This window comes from Salmo trutta, chromosome 28, assembly GCF_901001165.1.
Source record: "Salmo trutta chromosome 28, fSalTru1.1, whole genome shotgun sequence".
NCBI classification, from domain to species: Eukaryota; Metazoa; Chordata; class Actinopteri; order Salmoniformes; family Salmonidae; genus Salmo; species Salmo trutta.
In genome coordinates this window covers 34932840-34957584 of record NC_042984.1, presented here as the reverse complement: position 1 = coordinate 34957584, position 24745 = coordinate 34932840, and the positions used below count along the sequence as shown (strand labels likewise).

General features: G+C 39.5%; 1 protein-coding gene and 1 long non-coding RNA gene across 12 annotated transcripts in view; one reads left to right on the top strand and one right to left on the bottom strand.

Moving 5' to 3' along the window:
• prdm16 (PR domain containing 16) overlaps positions 1-3602 on the bottom strand; it is a 229100-nt gene extending 225498 nt beyond the window's left edge. For 10 of the 11 annotated variants that reach the window (XM_029719769.1, XM_029719774.1, XM_029719770.1 and 7 more), the window contains exon 1: positions 3334-3602. In XM_029719769.1, the coding sequence (XP_029575629.1) occupies positions 3334-3370 (37 nt within the window). In that variant the 5' untranslated portion in view covers positions 3371-3602. The remainder of the gene's footprint in view (positions 1-3333) is intronic. The other variant, XM_029719773.1, reaches the window with a different exon arrangement.
• A 79-nt stretch (positions 3603-3681) lies between these two features.
• On the top strand, positions 3682-6656 carry LOC115166094 (uncharacterized). The gene is made up of 2 exons (XR_003870270.1): positions 3682-3787; positions 4046-6656. It is a non-coding gene; the product is annotated as an uncharacterized LOC115166094 (long non-coding RNA).
• The last annotated feature ends 18089 nt before the right edge of the window (positions 6657-24745 follow it).

The window sequence follows — 24745 nt, the reverse complement described above, 5'->3', positions numbered from 1 at the left end:
CGAGGTAATGCGCGTGTCCCTTCAAAGCATGGCCTTCACCTGTGCAACCTCAAATGTTGACTTGTGTACATAAAATTATCATTTCAGATCAGAGGATGAATTTAATGAAACGTTTACTTTTAGCATTACCGAATCTGCGGCCCAATTTAACATAACACACAAACAGACTGCATTTACACAGAAAATTAGCCAAGTCAAATTATCATACGATTTTACAACAGGCCTATGACTCATTTTTTGAATCTACAATGTTTTGTTCGGTTTTAGACACGAGGTAGACTTGCTGTAGTAGCCTACCGGAGAAGTCACCTGTAATGTCCAACAATTGAATACTCTAATGGCGGCATGTTGTCAGCACACAGCTGTTGTCTCAGACCAAATTGCAAACATTTGAACCATACGATAGGCCTTTTTTTTGTGTTTTTTTAGTAGACCAATTGTCTAAGGAACTACTTTTTTTTAGTACGCAAGCAATTTATCCCAGTGGAGGTCAATAGAGGAGGTAGCCTTTTCCTACAAAAAAATTTATTAACTGTATACTGATAAACTTGTACAGGTCCTGTATATGTTCTCCTGCCTCAAATAACAAGAGCGAGCAAAAAGACCGTTTAAAATATTGAAAGAGTAATATGGCATTGATTGTATTGTAATAGGCATACTGTGGGTTAATAGCGTATAGTTGCATAACTTAACCGTAAAATAATAACAATAATAATAATAATAATAATAAAACATGAATAATGCTTATAATTATTATAGTTATAATAAATATGCCTAATAATAATAAATTGTGCAATTTCGAAAGTTGAAAATAGGCCTATAATGTACGCAAAATATTATAAACAAACTAAACAACAGTCATCTAAATGACAGGCCACCTGGCTATGATAACATGTAACATGTAAATGTAAACACATAAAAGTGTTTGCAAATATCACAACATTTCCAAATATACATGGGGGGAAATATGGAGCCGTCACAGTATTTATTGATCAATGTGAGCTTATCCATTTCGACACCGCTCAGGGAGGCGATTCTGACTGCCGAATCCCTGTGGATTTGAGAATTCTGGACCGGGTAAATCTGTATAAATCTACTTAAGTCCTTAAACCACGCCAGGTCCCTTTCGATTTAATCAGGCCTGTGACAACTCTGTCGGATTCAAAAAGGTGCCACCACCGCTGAGTACAAAACTGAATTTTAGGCTAATACTGTACTTCCATTATGCCCATAACCGTTTTTTTTGTGGGGGGGAATGTAATAAGTGTAGCCTGCTATAAACCTAGTCTACATAACAGGTAGAGTGTGACAATTATCCCACGGTGTGTATAGCCTCTGAAACCGCACGCGTATGGTAAGGTGTTGTCAACTCGGACCCTGTTTTAAATATCACAAGGCCATATTCATATGATGATAATATTTCGGCGTTTCTAACGTGCTACACTGCAACAAGGCGAGCAGAGTTGAGCTCGCGATAAGGTCTCAAAGCTTAGCAAGACGTGAATAATTATTGTCGAGTGAGAGGTCTAGTCAAAGCCATGCGGGCATTTATTTTAATTAGCACTAGGATCAAGAGGCAATCAACGCTACTTAGAGATCAAGGTCTATTTCAATTACTGAGAAAAAATACATTCCTGAATTGATAACTATTCTCAATGAGTGCTAGGCCTACTTTCTCTTTGCAAAGGCTTGACAAATGTCCGCGCTTGACACCGACAATTATCAGCATACTCCTAATAACTTGGACCAAACATACAAGCACGGTTACAGGAAACGCTGCTTACAATGGAATTGTTTATTTCTGGTTCCAAAACACAATATTTAACTGTTGAAACGTTTACATGTTTTGCCCTCAATCACACAATTTATGGATCATAATGCATAGAAAATGGAGGAGGCATACAACCAACGTATTAGGCTACTCGTTTACAGCAAGGTCATTTCACCATGTTAACATAACTGTTTGTTAAATAATCCCCACTGTGAAATAGAAACAACCTGTTCTCCTTTAGAAAAGTAACATGCATTAAATAGGAATATGTGGATGTTGGATTAACAAAGGCCATAAACAAAGTTTTTCAGAAGCCTATGCTGAAGTTAAAATCAAGTTAAAAATAAAGTATTTCCTAAATCATTGTAAATATCGATATATAAGATCTTATGCTTTCGGATTCGTTAATACTGACGGATTAAATGCATTATACATTTCACTGAATCCTTACTAGGTTCGTTGCATTAATCGGCTCCTAGTTCTGCATCAGCAATGACCAACTGCTACATGTCCATAATCGAAACTCACCTTGAAATAATAGATAACACTCATAACAAACAAAAATAAATCCGCGTTGGTGTTTTAAAATAGGCTATGTGTAACATACCTTATTGGTTTAACTGTTATGCAGAACATTTATAACACGTAAGTTGATTCAATGCGCATACAGAAAAAGTTAAGTCTATTCATGCATGCGTAATAAACAAATACAAGTTGGAAAGATAGCAGAAATCAAGCTATAGAATCATCCTTCTTTCTACACAAACATATGCATGATGTTCACAAAAGTGAAAATGATTTGTCCGTGTGACGAGAGCAACAGTCCGTAAAGTAGCAGGGCCATTTCTTGCACAACAAGCATTAGGCCTATTGATTGCCATTCCCCGAAGGAGGAACAAAACACAACAGTAGTTCAACGGCCAGAGGGAAAAAACGGACTTCGTGGATGCAGTTTCTTCGAAGGCAAAACGGACTTGGATAAAATGCTGCACGAAAACAGCGATTTCTTTCAAATTTCACATCTTAGCGTCTCCCACTTGTCGTGAATGAAGCTTGTGCGCACAACTCGGTCTCTATACTGTGCTCCCTCTGTAGCCATGAGCAGTGCTAGAGCGCCCACTATTTCAAAAACTAGGAATATTATTTCACAACACTTGGAAGAACTTAATAAAAAAGTTACTATCCCTTTCGACAACTTTTTGTTAACTTTCGGGTAACGATTCTTCGCCGTGTCTAACCTCCGAGAACAGAAAACAAAACTACTCCCCGGCGCAGTTTGTACGGCAATGTTTTTTCTCTCCCATATCTTTTATACAAAACCACCAGCAGTGTTTCTCAGCATATATGAAAGTTCTGACGTTGTGAACAAGCGAACACAACCGCGAAAAGGCTGGACACACGGACTAGGGTGTTTTATCGTTACTATTCACAAGAAGAGCGAAATTATCTACGAGGACAAAGACGCGTCCGACTAAGGAACTGACAAATGACAAGGACACATTGGTGACCGGCACGAGAGTTCGAGCCGCCGACCGAAAGCGTAAGAAGGGAAAAAGACCTACTTTTGGCCAGTTTTCTCGCCCTCGCCTTGGATCTCATCTTGTCGGCTTGTAGATTCCTCTCGTCCTCCGTGAGCCCAGAAGCAGCAACAACACTATCTTCATCTCACAAGCATTGTCAGTTTGGACACCTTCGCACATGCGCACAGGCCATTCAATCTGACACCCTCATCAGGGCCAAAAAACTTCGCAATGTATTCATCATCACTTTTTGTCCTATCGTCTCCCCTTTAGATCACTTATCTCTTCCCCTCCTCCCTCTCAGCACCATCTCGGACCCCCTCCCCCCCTACCCCCCCTCCCCTCCCCTCCCCCTACCACCGCCTTTGCCACCACCACCTTCTTGACTACCCCTTTAAGAGCAATAACTTATTTTTCGCAAACCTGTGGGATCCGGACTAGCAATGGATACAGCATGGTATGTGATGGGGTCAAGGTCGCATCCCTCAACTGCAAGGTGATTGTTATCAAATATCACAATTGACCATTCAAAATTATTACATAAAAAATCGATTTTAAGGTAAAGTAAAAATAGTACATAGCCTACTCTTGTTATTATTGGCTATATTAGCTTATTTATTATAACATTCATATGATTATTAGGAATATTATGGCTTTAATGTTACCATTGTTGTTCTCATTATTATTGTTATAACCTAATGATGAATTACGAGAAAGATATGCTCTGATTTTAACTTTCTATATTCTATTACAGATAGGCCTAACTCGGAAGATGATTATTTACAATTGATGCAATGGATGTCTTATCTGGCATTGTGTTCAAATGTAGGCTCATCAAATGTCAACTTCTTCCAGGGGTTATTATTGACTTCACTTATTCAGATGCATAAATTGGAGTTCCACTTACGATAGCTCTCCGTATGAAAACATAACGTTGCACACACATGCTTTGCCTGCGAGCAAGCCACACGAAAACGGCAGCTGTTGACGCATGCAGCAGCCTACGCTCAACAGACGAGACGAAGAGTAGCTTACAGAAACGAGCTAGTTTTCATTAATTGTATTTCTATAGGAAGCATGTATAAGTAAGTTGAGCTTTTTCTAATTGAAAATATGCCTTATTTCTGCACCCCTATCATCTCTGTGAACTATGGTGCGATGTAATGAATGCAAACATCCATCGCCATTGGGGCATGTAAAACCAGCGAGGAGAACTAGATCGTGAATTTCTAATGTAAGTATGACTTTGCCTTCCACCTGTTTTACGTGCAGCATGCATGGCGTTCAGACGCGCAGTGGATGAAAGCAGACGTCTGTTGATCGTCGCATGCATATATTAACGGTCAACGTTAAGAGTGTGCCTTCGATGTCAGTTGGAGGTTAGGCTATATATTGTGTAGCTTAATCTGCAGCTCATAATGCAGCTAAGCAATTGAAATAGGTAAGTCTGAGCGACTTTATGTATGAATGAATAAAATATTTACGGTGAACTATATGGATGTTGAACGAAAGGAAGGAGAATATTTCTAGATGATTTTCAAGTGACAGTAGCCTATTCTGTGCTAATTTTTATGTAGGCTAGGTTTTATTTCGGTGCAATTGAAGCAGTAAAGAGAACAGCCAAACAAATATCAGAAAAGTATACCTGGCAAACAACAGTATGTTTATTCGGCAAAGGCCTAATGCATTTTTTTGCATTTGAAGTTAATTTCATTATCTGTCCTATTGCATGCAGTTATTTGACAATTATTAAACCATATTACTGTATCGTTGTTATTATAATAATTATGAGTATTATGCTATATTGTAAGAACTATTATTATTATTATTATTGATATTATTATTAGCAACAACAGACGCCACATTTTTATGCACAGGCCTACTGCATGTAAAAACCAAATGTTGTTCATAAAAAAAGCATGTAAAAATAGATCGTTTTGAAACCTTTTGAGAACATAGACCTAGAAAAGAAAGGAGTTGGATGATCATGATCCGTTGTTTCACCAGGCATTTGATCTCGGAGCGAGTTCCATTTTGGGATTTGTAAATGGGGAAATAGAGTGCCTCTTCAGAAGATAGACCGGTTAAGACCTTTCACCAATCTCCCGTGGGACAACGCGTGCATGTGATCATAGCCTTGAGTGAACATCAAGAAAATTATTACTATTAATGTATTATTCATGTATTATTACTTATTACAAATGTATTATTACTTTTGTTTTTATTATTGGACTATTACGGTAGTAATTGGGCATAAGACGGAATAAGAAACATGCAGACTGTTGAATATTCACCAAAAAGGCCTACCGCAATTGCATATTAAATCCGTTGCGTGATACTATAATTACATTTATAAAACAGACATCAGCACAGGACTACAATCACTTCAACCATAATTGATAACTTAAGCAAATATGAAATAATCAACCATTTGTTTCAATGGGCAATACAAGTTCAAATGCAAGCAACATGTCATGTGGTGGACTAGGCGTCTACATTTCATATCCCAATAGCAATTGGGATACATTTAGTAATTTCAACTATTGATCTAACATTGTTGTTTGTGGAATCGAATCATACGTAGCAAAACAGAGGTCTTACAAAGTGGGTGTAAGAATTTTTTTTACTATGCAGCCTAACGGACTGACATTGAGCCAACAATCCTCAGGTGAGTATTCATTTAATTTATCAATGCTACTTTGTTGAGCCAACTCCTGGGTGTGAGTGTGATAGAATGACGACTGGGAACATCAAGTCTTGTCTCAATCGATTTATTGTATCGATAACATTTCCTGTTTCAGTGTGGGAAAAAAAGGTCCATTCAACAGCATTTTTTTTCTTATTTTCCCCCAAAATGTTTTCACCAAAAATGTTTTCACCAGCTCTCCAGAACAATTTAAACGTGGGTCGAATCTCTCTCTCTCACATTGGGCTGGACAAATTATTTCATATGGTGCAACACCTTTTTTAAAGAGCAATTAAGCCTAACTGTGATTACGCTTGTAAAGAAAAGTGTTGCTCTTCGGTACCCGTTCATTTGGGGAATAGTTTTCTGCGTCATTTAAACGTCTGCCTTTTACGAGCTCAACGTGACGGCTGTGTAACCCCGCATTTTTGAGTATTTTCTTTCCAGATTGTTGCAATTTTCCTGCGGTTTTAACACGGGGGACGGGGAGAGACTGGCGCAGACCCCGGAGGAGAGGTGTGCTGCTGCAATCCAGGTCGCAGTAGCAATATCCGTATTTTGGTCATTTACAGGGCATCAATCCAATATGCTAATTAGTCAAAAACAAAAAGTAGCCTATGGCTATTCAGAGCAGCAAACATCACTCTTCGAATTTATTGATCTTAAACTAGAGCCTAAATATAAAAATTATGCTTTCAAACACTGCATTATTTTGTGCATTTCTATATTTTTTATCTATTAGGAAACCTATTCTATTTATGCCCATCTGTCGGCAAGACCACAAAGACAACATAGTAGGCCTAGGCTTGCACTGAGTATACACTAAAAGAAAAAGGTTCCTGCACTCTTAGAAAAAAATGTTTCTTATAGAACCAAAAAGGGTTATATCTCTTGCTTCATATATGAAACCCCTAAAAGTTATATTTAGAACCCTTTTTCTAGGGTTCTTTGATCAGAAGCCTAGAGGTTCTTCTTCACTGAACCAAAATGGTTCCATATAGAACCCTGCATGGTGTCATTTGTGAATTATGACGACTACTATTAAATAGTATTTTTTGTTGTTGCTAAGAATATCATTTAATAAACAATTAAATAATGGACAAAATAATACCAGCATACTTTTCAGAATTTGTCATTATATGCAAAATTGCCAGGGAGGCATCTCTTTGTTTGAATGAAGGCCCACGTCAACTCTGGCTGACTTCTTCACGATGCAACGTTGTCCATTAGTTACAGTGAACGACAAAAATGTGTCTTCTGCTCCATTTTCAACTCCCCCAAACAGCAGACCTCACACATACAGTTGAGATGAGCACAGGTTGAAGCTGCAGTGCCCCTGGATGTAGAGCATGTTGTGGGATTAAGGGCCTTGCTGAAGGGCCCAACAGTAGGGGAATATTTTAAGGATGTGAACCCAGCAGCCCTCCAGTTGTAAGATCAATTCCACCCTTTTTTCCCAGCACCCCATCCAGGATTTGAACCAGCCCAGCTCCAACTCCTGCCACAGGATCCAACACCTTAGCCGCTGTGGAATGGAGGAAGTGGTACTCGCTAAGCAAGCAGCGAGACGTCCTTTACAGTGGTGCCATGACCCGGGATCTACATTGGTGCTCGGCTCAACGCTGGGGTCGCTGTTGAGGAAGTTTGAGGGGTGAATGTAGCACATGGGGATGTGTGAAACTTACTCCACAGCCTGAAGTGTCTCACCTCATTGGCAAGCTTTTGAGGTGGTGCGATCGGCTAAGACGCTTGAGGAGAGTGGTCACGTGTGTTTGTGAGCCAGAGATCCCGAGTTCGAGCCAGGTATGGAAGTGGTACTCGCTAAGCAAACAGCGTGGCGTCCTTTACATATACACTGAATATGCAAAACATTAAGAACATCTGCTCTTTCCATGACATAGACTGACCAGGTGAAAGATATGATCCCTTATTGATGTCACTTGTTAAATCCACTTCAATCAGTGTAGATGAAGGGGAAATATTTTTAAGCCATGAGACGGATTGTGTATGTGTGCCATTCAGAGGGTGAATGGGCAAGACAAAAGATGTAAGTGCCTTTGAACGGGGTATGGTAGTAGGTGCCAGGCACACCGGTGTGTGTCAAGAACTGCAATGCTGCTGGGTTTTTCACACCCAACAGTTTCCCAAGTGTATCAAGAATGGTTCATCACCCAAAGGACATCCAGCTAACTTGACACAATTGTGGGAAGCATTGGAGTCAACATGGTCCAGCATCCCTGTGGAACGCTTTTGACACCTTGTAGAGTCCATGCCCTGATGAACTGAGGATGTTCTTAGGGCAAAAAACAGGGGGGGCAACTCAATATTAGGAAGGTGTCCTTATTGTTTTGTACACAGTGTGTATATAGCTTATACACTGAAAAAAATATAAATGCAACATGCAACAATTTCTAAGATTTTACTGATTTACAGTTCATATAAGGAAATCAGCCAATTGAAATACATGAATTAGGTCCTAATCTATGGATTTCACATGACAGGGAATATAGATATGCATCTGTTGGTCACAGATACCTTAAAAAAAGGTAGAGGCTTGGATCAGAAAACCTGTCAGCATCTGGTGTGACCACCATTTGCCTCATGCAGCGCGACATCTCTTTCGCATGGAGTTGATCAGGCTGTTGATTGTGGTCTGTGGAATGTTGTCCCACTCCTCTTCAATGGCTGTGCAAAGTTGCTGGATATTGGCGGGAACTGGAACATGCTGTCATACACATAAACCCAGAGCATCCCAAACAGGCTCAACGGGTGACATGTCTGGTGAGTATGCAGGCCATGGAAGAACTGGGACATTTTTAGTATTCAGGAATTGTGCACAGATCCTTGCTATATGGGGCTGAGCATTATCATTCTGAAACATGAGGTGATGACGGCGGATGAATGGCACGACAATGGGCCTCAGTATCTCGTCATGGTGTCTCTGTAAATTCAAACTGCCATCGATAAAATGCAATTGTGTTCATTGTCCGTAGCTTATGCCTGCCCATATCATAACCTCACCGCCACCATTGGGCACTCTGTTCACAATGTTGGAGGAGGCTTATGGTTGAGAAATTAATATTATATTCTCTGGCTACAGCTCTGGTGGACATTCCTGCAGTCAGCATGCCAATTGTACACTCCTTCAAAATGTGAGACATCTGTGGCATTGTGTTGTTTGACAAAATTGCACATTTGAGTGGCCTTTTATTGTCCCCAGCACAAGGTGCATCTGTGTAATGATCATGCTGTTTAATCAGCTTCTTGATATGCCACACCTGTCAGGTGGATGGATTATCTTGGCAAAGAAGAAATGCTCACTAACAGGGATGTAAACAAATTTGTACATAAAATTTGAGAGAAATAAGCTTTTTGTGTGTATGGAAAATTTCTGGGATCTTTTATTTCAGCTCATGAAACATGGGACCAGCACTTTACATGTTGCGTTTATATTTTTGTTCAGTGTATGTATGTATGTATGTATGTATGTATGTATGTATGTATGTATGTATGTATGTATGTATGTATGTATGTGTGTGTGTGTGTGTGTGTGTGCATATATATATGCAGTACCAGTCAAAAGTAAATTGTTAGTAAGCTAATTGTTCATTATGAAATGTATCATATTTTAATATTTGTATTTTTAATACTTACTTATAGCATATTGCCTACCACTAGGTTAGGTTACTTGAATGATAGGCCTACATTAGGCTACTACTCCTAGATAAAGATGGTTACGATAAGAAGTAGTAGGGGATAGTGCCTCCGAACCGTGGCTCCCTTTTCTTTCTCGAATGTCTAAATATTTGTATTCACTCCAGTAGGCAACCAGTTTATTTCAAGTCACTGAATTTATGAATAAATGCTTCAAAGAACGTAGGCTATACAAACATTTTGTAGTAAGACTAAGTCGGAAATGCTAACTTTATTGTCCCTATAGGATAGAATCACACTTGTAGAAAAAAATGTTTATTCAGGGTTCTACAGTATATAGAACATTTTGGTTCTTTGAGATTAAAGAACCCTTTACTAAATAATGTGTGTGTATGTGTGTGTGTATATATATATATATATATATATATATATATATATATATATATATATATATATATATATATATATATATATATATATACATACATATATACACATACATACATACATACATATATACACATACATACATACATATATATACACATACATACATACATATATATATATATATATATATATATATATATATATATATATATATATATATATACATACACACATACACACATATGTATATACACATAAACACACATTTTTTAGTAAAGGGTTCTTTAATCTCGTCCAAAGAACTAAAATGTTCAATATACTGTAGAACCCCAAATAACCCTTCAATGAGTAGGTATGCCCAAACTTTTGAATGGTACTGTCAAAGCTGATGACAGCTTTGCACACTCTTGGCAGTCTCTCAACCAGCTTCACCTGGAATGCTTTTCCAACAGTCTTGAAGGAATTTCCATATATGCTGAGCACTTGTTGGCTGCTTTTCCTTCACTCTGCGGTCCAACTCATCCCAAACCATTTCAGTTGGGTTGAGGTCGGGTGATTGTGTAGGCCAGATAATCTGATGCAGCACTCCATCACTCTCTTTCTTGGTCAAATAGCCCTTACACAGCCTGGAGGTGTGTTGGGACATTGTCCTGTTAAAAAACAAATGATAGTCCCACTAAGCGCAAACCAGATGGGATGGCGTATTGCTGCAGAATGCTGTGGTAGCCATGCTGGTTAAGTGTGCCTTGAATTCTAAATAAATCACAGACAGTGTCACCAGAAAAGCACACCATCACACCTCCTCCTCCGTGCTTCACGGTGGGAACTGCACATGCGGAGATCATCCGTTCACCTACCCTGCGTCTCACAAAGACATGGCGGTTGGAACCAAAAATCTCAAATTTTGACTAATTTGACCAAAGGACAGATTTCCACCGTTCTAATATCCATTGCTCGTGTTTCTTGGCCCAAGCAAAAGTCTCTTCTTATTATTGGTGTCCTTTAGTAGTGGTTTCTTTGCAGCAATTCAACCATGAAGGCCTGATTCACGCAGTCTCCTCTGAACAGTTGATGTTGAGATGCAGAGGTAACTCTGGGTCTTCCTTTCCTGTTGCGGTCCTCATGAGAGCCGGTTTCATCATAGCGCTTGATGTTTTTTGCGACTGAACTTGAAGAAACTTTCAAAGTTCTTGAAATTTTCTGTATTGACTGACCTTCATGTCTTAAAGTATGATGGACTGTCGTTTCTCCTTGCCTATTTGAGCTGTTCTTGCCATAATATGGACTTGGTCTTTTACCAAATAGGGCAATCTTCTGTATACCACCCCTACCTTGTCACAACACAACTGATAGGCTGAAACGCATTAAGAAGGAAAGAAATTCCACAAATGAACTTTTAAGAAGGCACGCCTGTTAATTGAAATGCATTCCAGGTGGCTATCTCATGAAGCTGGTTGAGAGAATGCCAAGAGTGTGCAACACTGTCATCAAGGCAAAGGGTGGCTATTTGAAGAATCTCAAATATAAAATATATTTTGATTTGTTTAACACTTTTTTGGTTATTACCTGATTCCATATGTGTTATTTCATAGATTTGATGTCTTCACTATTACTATTTTTCTACAATATAAAAATAAAGAAAAGCCCTTGAATGAGTAGGTGTTCTAAAACGTTTGACCTGTGATGTATATATACACACACATATATAAACACACACACACATATTTTAGTAAAGGGTGCTTTGGTCTCGTCCAAATAACCAAAATGTTATATACTGTTGAACCCAAAAAAACGTTTTTTCTACGAGTGTGGATGTTCTATCCTATAGGGACAATAAAGTTCGCATTTCCGATTTTGAGTCGACTACTTCTTATCGTAACCATCTTTATCTAGGAGTAGTAGCCTAATGTAGGCCTATCATTCAAGTAACCTAACCTAATGGTAGGCAATATGCTATAGGTATTAAAAATACAAATATTAAAATATTATACATTTCATAATTAATAATTAGGCTACTAACTATTTATTATTAATAATAGGCCTATCTATTTATAAATTAATTAATTAAGTATTTTAGGTTAATCTAACGATGACTTGGTGTTGGTAATATTAACCACCATAATCTTCATCTTCACCAGCACCATCATCATCAGTAAGGCTTAACTCGTGGGCTACAGTTTTAGTTTCAACCCATCATCGGTTAGTTGAAAGCTTTGAAGAAATTAGAGCTAGAACGGGATCAGGCGTGACGCAGCAGGCCCAGAACCAACAATACATGAATTGGTGTGGTCTGTGGTACGGGGGAAATTTTCCCCGACCCAGGTTGAAACCCAAGCTTTATCCACGGTGGAAAAAGCATCGGGATTATGCGTAACGCAGAGATAACCGAACTGTAGGCTACATTATAGATATGTGAAATAAAACACCTTGGCGTTGGGATGTGGGACAGAGCGGTCAAACGACATCAGAAGGTGGGGCATATTTGTAGGCTATTATGGGAGTAGCCTATTGTACAATTGTGAACTGCAATTCTGCCAATGTAATGGGAGAGTAAACATGGCAACTGAAACTCCAGGTTGACTACCCACACACACAGAGCAGCCTGCCTTCTGCTCTGCTCCCTCTCTCTCTCTCTCGAGCTCATGTCTGCGTGTCTCTCTCGCTCTCTCGCACGCGCATACACGTTTTACTCCTGGACGTCGCTATTGTGACTCAGTGGTCTGCGCAACAACGAACTGCCAGTGACTGTCGAGTGTGAACACTGTCGACTCTGGCGATACAGTAACAGTTTATAAAGGGACGGCTTCAGTGGCAAATATGTATCTAAACAACATATGTGAGGATTAAAGTTTGACCATCACTCACCAATATTTAACCTACATGCCACGATTTACCAATGTCCTCCGACACAATCTATAATTACAATATGTCCCTTACAGTTGGGTAAGTGGGGTCCACAGACAGACAGTCCACTCCAAGCCAAGGTTTTTGGTTGGCGCACTGGAGTGGGCCTTCCCCTGGCGCTGCTCAGACTTGTGCCTGTTTGTACATGGGCTAATGAAGTCCCAAAATCGGTCAGTGAAGTTGCCTTGGTAAATATTATCCATTAATTGGGTTCAAGACCTTGAGCGTCTATGGGAAATGGGAAATCTGACCGCTAAATACTAAACAATTCTTTCAGTCTTTTTCCTGTGTGTTAAGGCGCAGTCAGCGACTTTCTGACCACATAAGATATAAAAAAAATATGGAAGATACAAAATGGTTAGGAGGCAGCAATTTCATAATATGGTTTGTAAAATGTTAGCCTATATAATTACCCTACGTAGGCCTATTTAATCGGTCTATCGACATTTCTTGTTTAGCCTTATTAGGCCTAATTGAAAGCAAACTACCGATGTCAATAAGTAGGCTTACAACCTATTCAGCGAAATAATATTCCACCTGGAAATATTAATTCCATTTAGTTAAGAACATTGCTAAACCTAACTATTTGTATACTAACTGCATGCACGAGTAGTGACTTGTTTAGGGCAAACTCTTTATGATAAATCGCTTTTAGGAGCATAATTGACATGTATGCCTGATCATGTGGAATAAAGAAATAAATACGACTTTGAGACGTGGATTAAGTCAGTCGACAGTCAATGATACGTGTAATATGTTTTGATTATCTCTCTCAGGTCTCGGTTCATTAATCCGCCCTTTTCAAAATGCATAGGCCCATACCAAAAAAATGCCAGGTTGAACATCGCGCGCATGTTCGTTATGAAGCTTGCTTTTCAATAGGCATCCCTGTCCAAAGGCAGGTGTCAGTCAAATGAGAAACATGCTTTGTAAAATGTCTCGTAAATTATGTCAATTATAATAGGCCTTTCCATTGCCTCTGTAGCCGTATCATGTAGCGACTCTACAAAATAAATAGCCTACTTAGCTATTAGTGAGTAAAAGAAAAGCAAAGGTGACTGCTGGCCCAATTACCATTAATGGAGAGTTTTGACCATCCTCCATTTATACATCCTCCATTTATATATATATATTACACATAAAATTGAAATAAACTAAATTAGAAGCTTTATAAAAGTATTTCTATATGTATGCTTGCACCAATGCCACCTACACATAAAACAGCACGACAACTGCGTCGTGTTAGGCCTACACTATCATTATTGTATTAATTAATCGGTTGTTAAATTGCCGTCCATATCCCTGAAGATCAAAGGAGCGTGGAGTCTAGCCCGGGGCTAGAGAGAAAATTACCCCGGTGTAGAAATGACCCCTTATGATGTAATCAATCAAACGTGTCTACAGGGACACTGGAATCACAGTCCTAATCTTGCACACTAGGGTTTGGGGGAAATACGCGGTCATATTGTAGGCCTACTTCAAAACAATGTCATTATCGATATGCCTACAGTAAGACATAGACTAACACAAATATGTTGGCTTATTTCTTCATCTTCATCAAGGAATTATTAATATAGCCTAAATTAAAAATATATAACTTCATGTTAATAGTATTATTAGCCTATAGCTAGGCCTCCTGCTGAACTAGGCTACTGTAAAACGAAATATTATAATGGCGATATTGTCATTTTTGATAATGCTATAGAAACCAAACAATTGTGTGATCAATTGTCAATCAAATCATTTAAATATCACGGAACCGAACAAGCTGCTCACGGATCTCAAATAAGTACCTATTTCGTCTTTACAAATTGCAAACTAGACCAGCAACATGCTTTGTTACAGCGATCCATCAAGCTGTGTCCGACTCCTCTCCCAACAAAATATTGTAGGCAACATTGACAATTCGCTCTCGATCGCTCCATCCATCCATGTATGACGTTAGATGTAGACCTACGCAAGTTCGTTCGAATAAGTCACGGATATCCTACAAACCGATGGTGTGCTTTGAAAACGTTACAATAAATACAATAATAGGCTAAAGTATAGGCTACTTACAGGTTGGTGACCTGGTCACAAGTGGACAAGGATCTGTGATTCGTTTCTTGTAGTTCTACTGTAGTCTACTATGAACCTACAGCAGTAATACCTTAACGACCTTGTGAGAAGATACATCTAATTGCTAGGATCAATTCCATTCGCGCATTTTTTATTGAAAGGCCATGCCAGCTTTGGGTTTGCAAAAATATGCAATGACCAGTGGTGGAAAAATTACCCAATTATCATACTTGAGTAAAAGTAAAGATACCTTAAGATACCTTACTGGCCAGGTCGCAGTTGTAAATGAGAACTTGTTCTCAACTGGCCTACCTGGTTAAATAAAGGTGAAATAAAAAATAAAAAATAAAAAAATAGAAAATGACTCAAGTAAAAGTCCCCCAGTCAAATTCTACTTAAGTCAAAGCCTAAAAGTATTTGGTTTAAAATATACATAAGTATCAAAAGTACATGTAATTGCTAAAATATACTTAAGTATCAAAAGTAAAAGCTAAATTATAAATCATTTCAAATTCCTTATATTAAGCAGACCAGACGGCACCATTTTCTTGTTTTTATTTATTTAAGGATAGCCAGGGGCACAGTCCAACATTCAGACATCATTTACAAACGAAGCATGTGTGTTTAGTGAGTCCACCAGATCAGAGACAGTAGGGATGACCAGGGGTGTTCTGTTGATAAGTGCGTGAATTGGACCATTGTCCTGTCCTGCTAAACATTCAAAATGTAACCAGTACTTTTGGACATCAAGGAGATTTGTATGGAGTAAAAAGTACAATATTTTAAGAAATGTAGTGAAGTAAAAGTAAAAGTAGTCAAAAATATAAATAGTAAAGTACAGATACCCCCCTAAAAAACTACTTTAGTAGTACTTTAAAGTATTTTTACTTCAGTACTTTAAACCAATGGCATTGACAACATTATTACAAGTTATACACTCATGTATCACGTTTGAATATAGCCTACAGCATAGTCCTCATAGCCTATATCAATCAATTACGAGAACGCCCACATTAAAATAGTGGAACAAAGGTTCTGCAATTGAACAAGAGTGCTGATGTGTTGACAAGATTGGTCAGTTCATGGCTATAGAGCACGTGTCAAACTCATTCCACGGAGGGCTGAGTGTCTGCGGGTTTTCGCTCCTCCCTTGTACTTGCCTGATGAATTAAGGTCACCAATTAGTCAAGAACTCCCCTCACCTGGTTGTCTAGGTCTTCATTGAAAGGAAAAACCAAAAACCCGCAGACACTAGGCTCTCCATGGAATGAGTCTGACACCCCTGCTGTAGAGGGTCTAAGATCATGTTCATGATACGTGCCCAGAGCAGAGGACAACTGACCGGTTTATGACTAGACAGGAATATATATACAGTAGCTCACACTGTATATGTTCACTGTCATGTCCCAGCTGTACCCGACTCCAGAGAGAAGTCAACCAGACACGTGATTCTGTTTAGCCCGTACATATATGAGACAAAGCATATTACATTTCTTTCGTAAAAAAAAGCAGAAGTCTGTGGTCTAATTCCTTTAAAACTTCGATTTTAACAATGAAATGTAGATTTTTTTTTTAATGTTTTTTTTATCATTATATTCGGTGATTTTAAAAGTATGTTCCTGCGTTGACTAAACTCAAAATATTGATGCACACGTCCAGATATTGATACACACATTTCAGCCTGTTACTATCATATAAATAAATCACCATAGCCATCTTAACATCAGAAAATATCCAAATATTTTTTTGATTTTCACCTCTGTAACCATTATCGATTTTGATATTAATATCCCCCCATCGTATATCTAATGGTTTAATATCTTACAGGCCTTTTCCACTGGGAGGTGCTTGGCCTTGTGCTTGGCTCAAAGCCTCAGACTTTAGTGCTTCAATGGCTGAGACCAACAAAAACAAGCTGAAGGCCAGGCTGACTTACTACTCTAACCTGACCGAGGTTCTAGTGGAAAAATAGCATTAGTGGTGGAAAGGGTGTTTTAGTACTTCAGCACAGACATGATTGAATCAACAGAAAAGGGCATCGCTCCCATCTTTACTGTGGCTGGAATTCAATCATTGCAGATAGAGGTTTTCTAAAATCAAGTTTCAGAGGTGCGTTCGATTTGCACAGCAGCATGTACCGGATGGAGGGAGCGGACGTTGGATTTAGAAAAGAGCAGTCCCTGGCTGAGAAGACATGCAACAGGACTGTATGTTCCCAAATCAAGTGTCTAGGACAGAGATGCAAATCAAACACACTTCTGAGCTAGCATTTCTTATTGGACAAGGTAGTCCCTGCCAATTAGTCCCTTTTTGTTCAATTTGGTGCCTAATAAATACCACCCTGGATCCCATTTCTAGAGGTGGTGCATGGTGGTATCTTGTAATGGCTGCCACCGACCCTCACTATATAGATCCCCAGCTCTTGTTGAGATACACTGTAAATGCTTTTGCATTTTAGTAACATGCTCTCAATGCCAAGTCGAACAGACATGGAGTCCAAAACGGCAACCGCAAAGGGTTCAAGAAACATAGGTTTTTAACAAAGGACACAGGATAATGGGGTGTACACCCAGCCAAACGAGCCAGAATTCAAACTTTAGCTCCAGAGACACAAATCTTCAGCATAAAAACAAACTTTAAACCCCTACACTTAGGCTACAGTGTTCGCTTCACATATCACACTTACAAAAAAACCACAACTAAGAAACAAAAACTTCGTCCCTCAAAACAAAACAAAAAATAGGCTTTGACACACAAATGCATCCGCATGTGGCAAACAAAAGCGGGAAACCGTTTCAATTTGCTCCTGTTATTTTCTTATTCGCTCTCCGCAGTTGTAAAAAAAAAAAAAAAAAAAAACTTCCACACGGCTCGGCCTTATTTACCAGTTTATTTTTGCACTAGGGTTTCATTAGAGGCCGGTCCATCTGCGGAGGAGAGGAGAGAGGAGGTGTGCTACTAGCCGCCTGACAGAATGATTAATAGGGGTTCTGGGGCCGGGCCCAGGCGACACATCAAAAACAACACTGCTTCCACAGGCCTCACCGCCACTTCCTGTGGAGGGCCCCCGCCGCAAATGAAGTGAGAGGAGGGGGGTGGAGGTAGTATTGGTGGTGGGGGGGGGGTGAACAAACCGACGTTAATGAAGTTCCACCAATCTCCCTCTCCATCTCCCTGAGACAGCCCAGGAGTCATCTTTAATTAGGGCTTGTTCGTTGCCTCTCGGGGGGAAGGGGTGGGGATGCGGGAGGGAGAAAATAAGTAAAATTAAAAAAAGTTCTGGAGAGGATTTAAATGCACTTAAAAGGGCTGAAACGGTTTGTAGAATGACCATCAGGCGATTACAGAAACGTTGGATACCTGCACACAACAGACAAATATTGTTTTTGGACCAGTTTGAGTCGTGACACAGTCATTAGCAGGACTAAACGGTGGTGGTGACGATGATGGGATAGGTGTTGCTGAGAGGAGAAGACCAACGAAGAAAAACAACAACACACTAGGACTAGGAAACGTCCAAACCAAGACAGCAAAATAACCTAGAAGGCTTCGCGGACAAATTATCTGAGGAAGTAAACTGCTGTTCAGGTAAAGTGTGGTGTCTATGGTGCCATGGGAAAGGAAAACATGTAAAATCAAACCACCCCTGTATTAATTTACCACCTCAGAGTTAAAGCAATGTGTTGGTTTGTGAGTGTTGAACAAAGACAGCCATCCTGTGTCAGCACACACGCGCGCACATATCCGTGTGTGCGTGTCTCACTGACGGAGAGCTGCTTTAATAAAACACCAAGCATGCAGGTCTCTGGAAATTAACCATGTTGTCATCCTCTTGCTTTTTCGAGATGGGAGAGGTGCACGCTTAATCCCGGAGCATGCTTAACATTTCCATTACCGCTCGGAACACCCAAGGTATCCTTTTGAAGCGGTTACTTGTATTAGCAGGGTTTATTAACGTGCGTGAACAAATTGTTACCACTTGGCCCTCTCCTTTTCTCTTCTTCACTCTGCAGCAACGCGCACGCAAACACAGGGCATAATAATAAACAGCCGTTGGAACAGACACGGGCGCTGTTAACCTAGGGCGGGCGTCTTGCAGCTTTTTGTTAAGACACGGAGGTTTGGTGAGTGTCTGCTGAACTGATCAGCCCGTTGTTGGGCCGAACCGTACACTAGCATGTGGTATTGCTAATGGCTCATCACCGGGTTTTATTGGCCCGTGGCTTCTTCTCTTGTTTGTGTTATTATGGAAATGAGCTCATCTGTGCCCCAAATGAATCATTTATGAATGTAAAGTAATTGAGAGAGAGAGAGAGAGAGAGAGAGAGAGGATGTGTGCATATTGGTGGTATGCTAATAAAATTGTGACTCTCGACTAAAATTAAATCCGGCTGTCCTTTCTTGCTTTTATTTTATGAGGCCAATATATGTCAACACACTGACATTCACCATGTGTTGAAACTACACTGAACAAAAATATAAACGCAACATGTAAAGTGTTGGTTTCATGAGCTAAAATAAAAGATCCCAGAAATGTTCCATACACACAACAAAACGCTTATTTATCGAAAATGTCCTACAGGATTCATGCAGGAATTCAAACTTTTGTGAAGGAATTGTGCAGGTGTCCTGCAGGAATCCTGTAGGATTGACACAAGGAAAAGTCCCTGATGCTCCTGCAGAAGTATGACTTGTCCTGCAGAAATGTATAAAATCCTGCACAAACAGGACCGAAACCTGCAGGATTTTGATATTCCTGCAGGATATGGCAATTCCTGCAGGACCAATTCTAGCACAAATCCTGCAAGATTTTGATATTACTAGGGCCATATCAGCTAGTCAAACTGCTGGAGGAGATAAAGTGTGTGTGGAGGTGAGTGCACATCATTTTGTATAAAGCTAGCTAGTTTTTGATTTTAAAAAGCATTACAATTTACAACAAGATGAATGGTCATGTGACATCTTGGTCACAATAGCAACAGTTGACAGTTGAGGAAATGGCTGCCAGTCAGTTTAGCTAGCTAGTTCAAGTTTTATTTTTTACCGGTAAGGAGTCAGAGAAACATACTAAAACTACAACAAATGTTTATATGAACATGTTATGGGTAGCATTTTTCTTTTTTTATGTGTTGTGTTTGCAGAATATTGGTTATGATTAAGTTAGCATGTTCTCTACCACTGGCTGCTAGCTAACTAGCTTTAAAAAACTATGTTTAAAACTCTTGCTTCCATGGAAAGGGACAAATGAGGTATGCTATCCCTCTTGCCATGTCTCTTCAGTACTGTTGTCACAAGTTAGGCTATCATTTTTAAATGTTTTGAAACGGATGGTGATAGATTTGATGTTTTGAATGACTAGGCTAATGGCTTCTTGGCAATCACTTGACGACAGTAATCAAGTCACATGACATGTAAATAAGGAAGTGATTTCATTTAAATAATAAAAAGGAGTTTAAAACATGTTCCAAATTGCATACTTGCGTTCTCTCAAGGGTGATCTTCCAAGAACACCTGAGATAGCATACATTCTAATATAGGAGAACGCAGAGCGCTTAAAATCTTCAAAATTTGAAACGTACTTCGACGTGCCCTCTAACCTAAATAGGAAACTGCATCCTCACACAGCCAGTGTCAACAAAGCTAGCTTTTTTACATTGTAGCCAATGCAGCAGTTTTTAATTTTTAATTCACTACCGTTCAAAGGTTTGGAGTCACGTAGAAATGTCCTTGTTTTTGAAAGAAAAGCACATTTTTTTTGTCCATTAAAATAACACCAAATTGATCAGAAATACAGTGTAGACATTGTTAATGTTGTAAATGACTATTGTAGCTGGAAACAGCAGATTTTTTTTTAATGGAATATCTACATAGGTGTACAGAGGCCCATTATCAGCAACAATCACTCCTGTGTTCCAATGGCACGTTGTGTTAGCTAATCCAACTTTATCATTTTAAAAAGGCTAATTGATCATTAGAGAACCCTTTTGCAATTATGTTAGCACAGCTGAAAACGGTTGTCCTGATTAAAGAAGCAATAAAACTGCCCTTCTTTAGTCTAGTTGAGTATCTGGAGCATCAGCATTTGTGGGTTCGATTACAGGCTCAAAATGGCCAGAAACAAAGACCTTTCTTCTGAAAAACATTAGTCTATTCTTGTTCTGAGAAATGAAGGCTATTCCATGCGTGAAACTGAAGATCTTGTACAGCGCTGGGTACTACTCCCTTCACAGAACAGCGCAAACTGGCTCTAACCAGAATAGAAAGAGGAGTGGGATGCCCCGGTGCACAACTGAGCAAGAGGACAAGTACATTAGAGTGTCTAGTTTGAGAAACAGACACCTCACAAGTCCTCAACTGGCAGCTTCATTAAATAGTACCCACAAAACACCAGTCTCAACGTCAACAGTGAAGAGGCAACTCCGGGATGCTGCCCTTCTAGGCAGAGTTGCAAAGAAAAAGCCATATCTCAGACTGGCCAATAAAAAGAAAATATTAAAATGGGCAAAAGAACAGACACTGGACAGAGGAACTCTGCCTAGAAGGCCAGCATCCCGGAGTCACCTCTTCACTGTTGATGTTGAGACTGATGTTTTGCGTGTACTATTTAATGAAGCTGCCAGTATAAAACTTTCAGCAAACCTAGTACATACAGTACTTGCCATTTCATGTTCTCAGGTTTGGAATCCCAATTGAAAAATGGCAGTTGACTTCCATACTCGCTATACGCTCTTGATAGAACACAAGCATGCAATTTGGAACACACATAATGTTTATCAGTGAAATCAGTATTTTCACTGAAATATATTCCGTCTCAATTCTACACATTTTTGATTCAAATATAAATTGTACATTTTAACATGACTTTCTCAATGTTTTATTTTATCTTGCTTGGACAGTTTCACCACTACCCTGTGAGTTCTCTTTTCCCTTACAGCTTAGATTACAGGGAGCACAGAAAACACACACATACACCTAGTATTTCACTGGAATTCTTTACCGTGTATTTCTAGTAGTTTAGCAGAAGGCCACCATACCTCATTAGAGTTGTTAAGTGCATGAGAAAACAATACATTTACTAATCAATCGGTTTCTGATTCTTTGGCTCATTTGCAGCTCCATTCGTCCAGTAGGATGTCTTTTACTACTACAATATATCATTTGCACTATTTTGTTGCTGTTTTTCATGTAACACACAGATGTTCTGCAGTTATATTCTGAACATTGCCCCTCTCATCTCTCTACTATCCTCCCCAGTTAAGACAGAGCCTGTTAACCTCCCTGGGCAAGGTGGGATGCTTGCGTCCCACCTAGTCAACAGCCAGTGGAATCGCGTGGCGCGAAATACAAATACCTCATAAATGCTATAACTTCAATTTCTCAAACATATGACTATTTTACACCATTTTAAAGACAAGACTCTCGTTAATCTAACCACATTGTCCGATTTCAAAAAGGCTTTACAGCGAAAGCAAAACATTAGATTATGTCAGGAGAGTACCCTGCCAAAAATAATCACACAGCCATTTTCAAAGCAAGCATATATGTCACAAAAACCAAAACCACAGCTAAATGCAGCACTAACCTTTGATGATCTTCATCAGATGACACTCCTAGGACATTATGTTATACAATACATGCATGTTTTGTTCAATCAAGTTCATATTTATATCAAAACCCAGCTTTTTACATTAGCATGTGATGTTCAGAACTAGCATACCCACCGAAAACTTCCGGTGAATTTACTAAATTACTCACGATTAACATTCACAAAATAAGAATTATTTTAAGAATTATAGATACAGAACTCCTTTATGCAATCGCGGTGTCAGATTTTAAAATAGCTTTTCGGCGAAAGCACATTTTGCAATATTCTGATTAGATAGCCCGGCCATCACGGCTAGCTAATTTGACACCCACCAAGTTTGGCCCTCACCAAACTCAGATTTACTATAAGAAAAATTGGATTACCTTTGCTGTTCTTTGTCAGAATGCACTCCCAGGACTTCTACTTCAATAACAAATGTTGTTTTGGTTCCAAATAATCCATAGTTATATTGAAATAGCTCAGTTTTGTTCGTGCGTTCAGGTCAGTATCCGAAGGGTGACGCGCGAGCGCATTTCGTGACAAAAAAATTCAAAATATTCCATTACCGTACTTCGAAGCATGTCAAACGCTGTTTAAAATCAATTTTTATGCTATTTTTCTCATAAAATAGCGATAATATTCCAACCGGGCGATGTTGTATTCATTCAAAGACTGAGATAAAAACATGGAGTCGTCTCGTGGACGCGCATCTCCAGTGTCATTGTTCCCTGCCTGACCACTCACAAAAACTCCTGCTGTTTTTCGCCCAGAGACTGCAGAGACGTCATTCCACTTTCTGGCGCCTTCTGAGAGCCAATGGAAGCCTTAGAAAATGTCACGTTACAGCAGAGATGCTGTACTTTTGATAGAGATGCCACAGAAGGAGAACAATTTGTCAGACAGGGCACTTCCTGTATGGAATCTTCTCAGGTTTTGGCCTGCCATATGAGTTCTGTTATACTCACAAACACCTTTCAAACAGTTTTAGAAACTTTAGAGTGTTTTCTATCCAAATCTACTAATTATATGCATATTCTCGTTTCTGGGCAAGAGTCATAACCAGTTTAAATCGGGTACGTTTTTTATCCGGCCGTGCAAATACTGCCCCCTAGCCCCAACAGGTATTAAACAACAGTGAGACTGACTAACACAGAAGGCTGCACTGGACAGCCATGTAGGCGAAGGTAACACCACAGTTTCAGCCTCTCATTTCTCCCTTTAAAACAGAGCCTAACACACACATGCATACTCAGATGTTGGTATACAAGCCATTTTAAAACCAACTCTCTCCAAGTTTACCATTTCAGACATCCGTTTCCCCTCACACTAATACACAAACTGTTCATGTGATGTCACCATTACTCTCACTCTTCTTGCAAAATATGCTTTTACTTACAATATCTATTCAAAATCAGATTTTGTTTCTCCTAGGAATCATCTTTTATGCAGCGATGGTGAAATGGACAAACACACACATCAGCTGTTGCTTCATTGAATAATACAATTGCCATGCAATCATATCTTGTGTAATCTGTCCATTCTTTTTGAAAGAATGTGGATTGTTCTACATGAAATTCTCTGAAGGATGAGGAAGAAATCCAGCAGGTTGTCCTACAGGAAAATGGCCCTGGACATCTTGTGGAATTACCTGCAGGATTCTTACCTACAGGATATCCCACAGGGTTATGGGGCACTTTTGGTGTAGCGCCACTATTGCAGGTAGTCCTTCAGGAATCAAGCCTACATGATTTATTTGAGGACTATCTGCAGGATTCCTGCAGGATTGTTTTCCTGAAGGACTACTGACATGATTCCTACCTGCATGGCCCTGAAAATCCTGTGGGATATCATGCAGGACATCTATTCTGCAGGATTCCTGCTGAACTTTTCGTGCAGGATCCCTGTAGAACTTTTTTTGTCCTGTCTATTAAGCCAATGCCACAAACAATTGTCCACACTGGAAAATGTCAAAACAACTACAGCCAAAGTATGTTTCCTCACATCCAGTAACGGGTGTTTCTCAAAGATGCCAGTCTAAGTCACTATATCAAGACTGAATATAGGAGGGGGAGGCACGCAAAATAGGAATCAATGTGTGTGTGTGTTTCGCCTTCTGCCACCGGCGGAGGTTATCCAGAAGATCTGTTCTGCTTCACATGCCGTGTCTTCACACACAC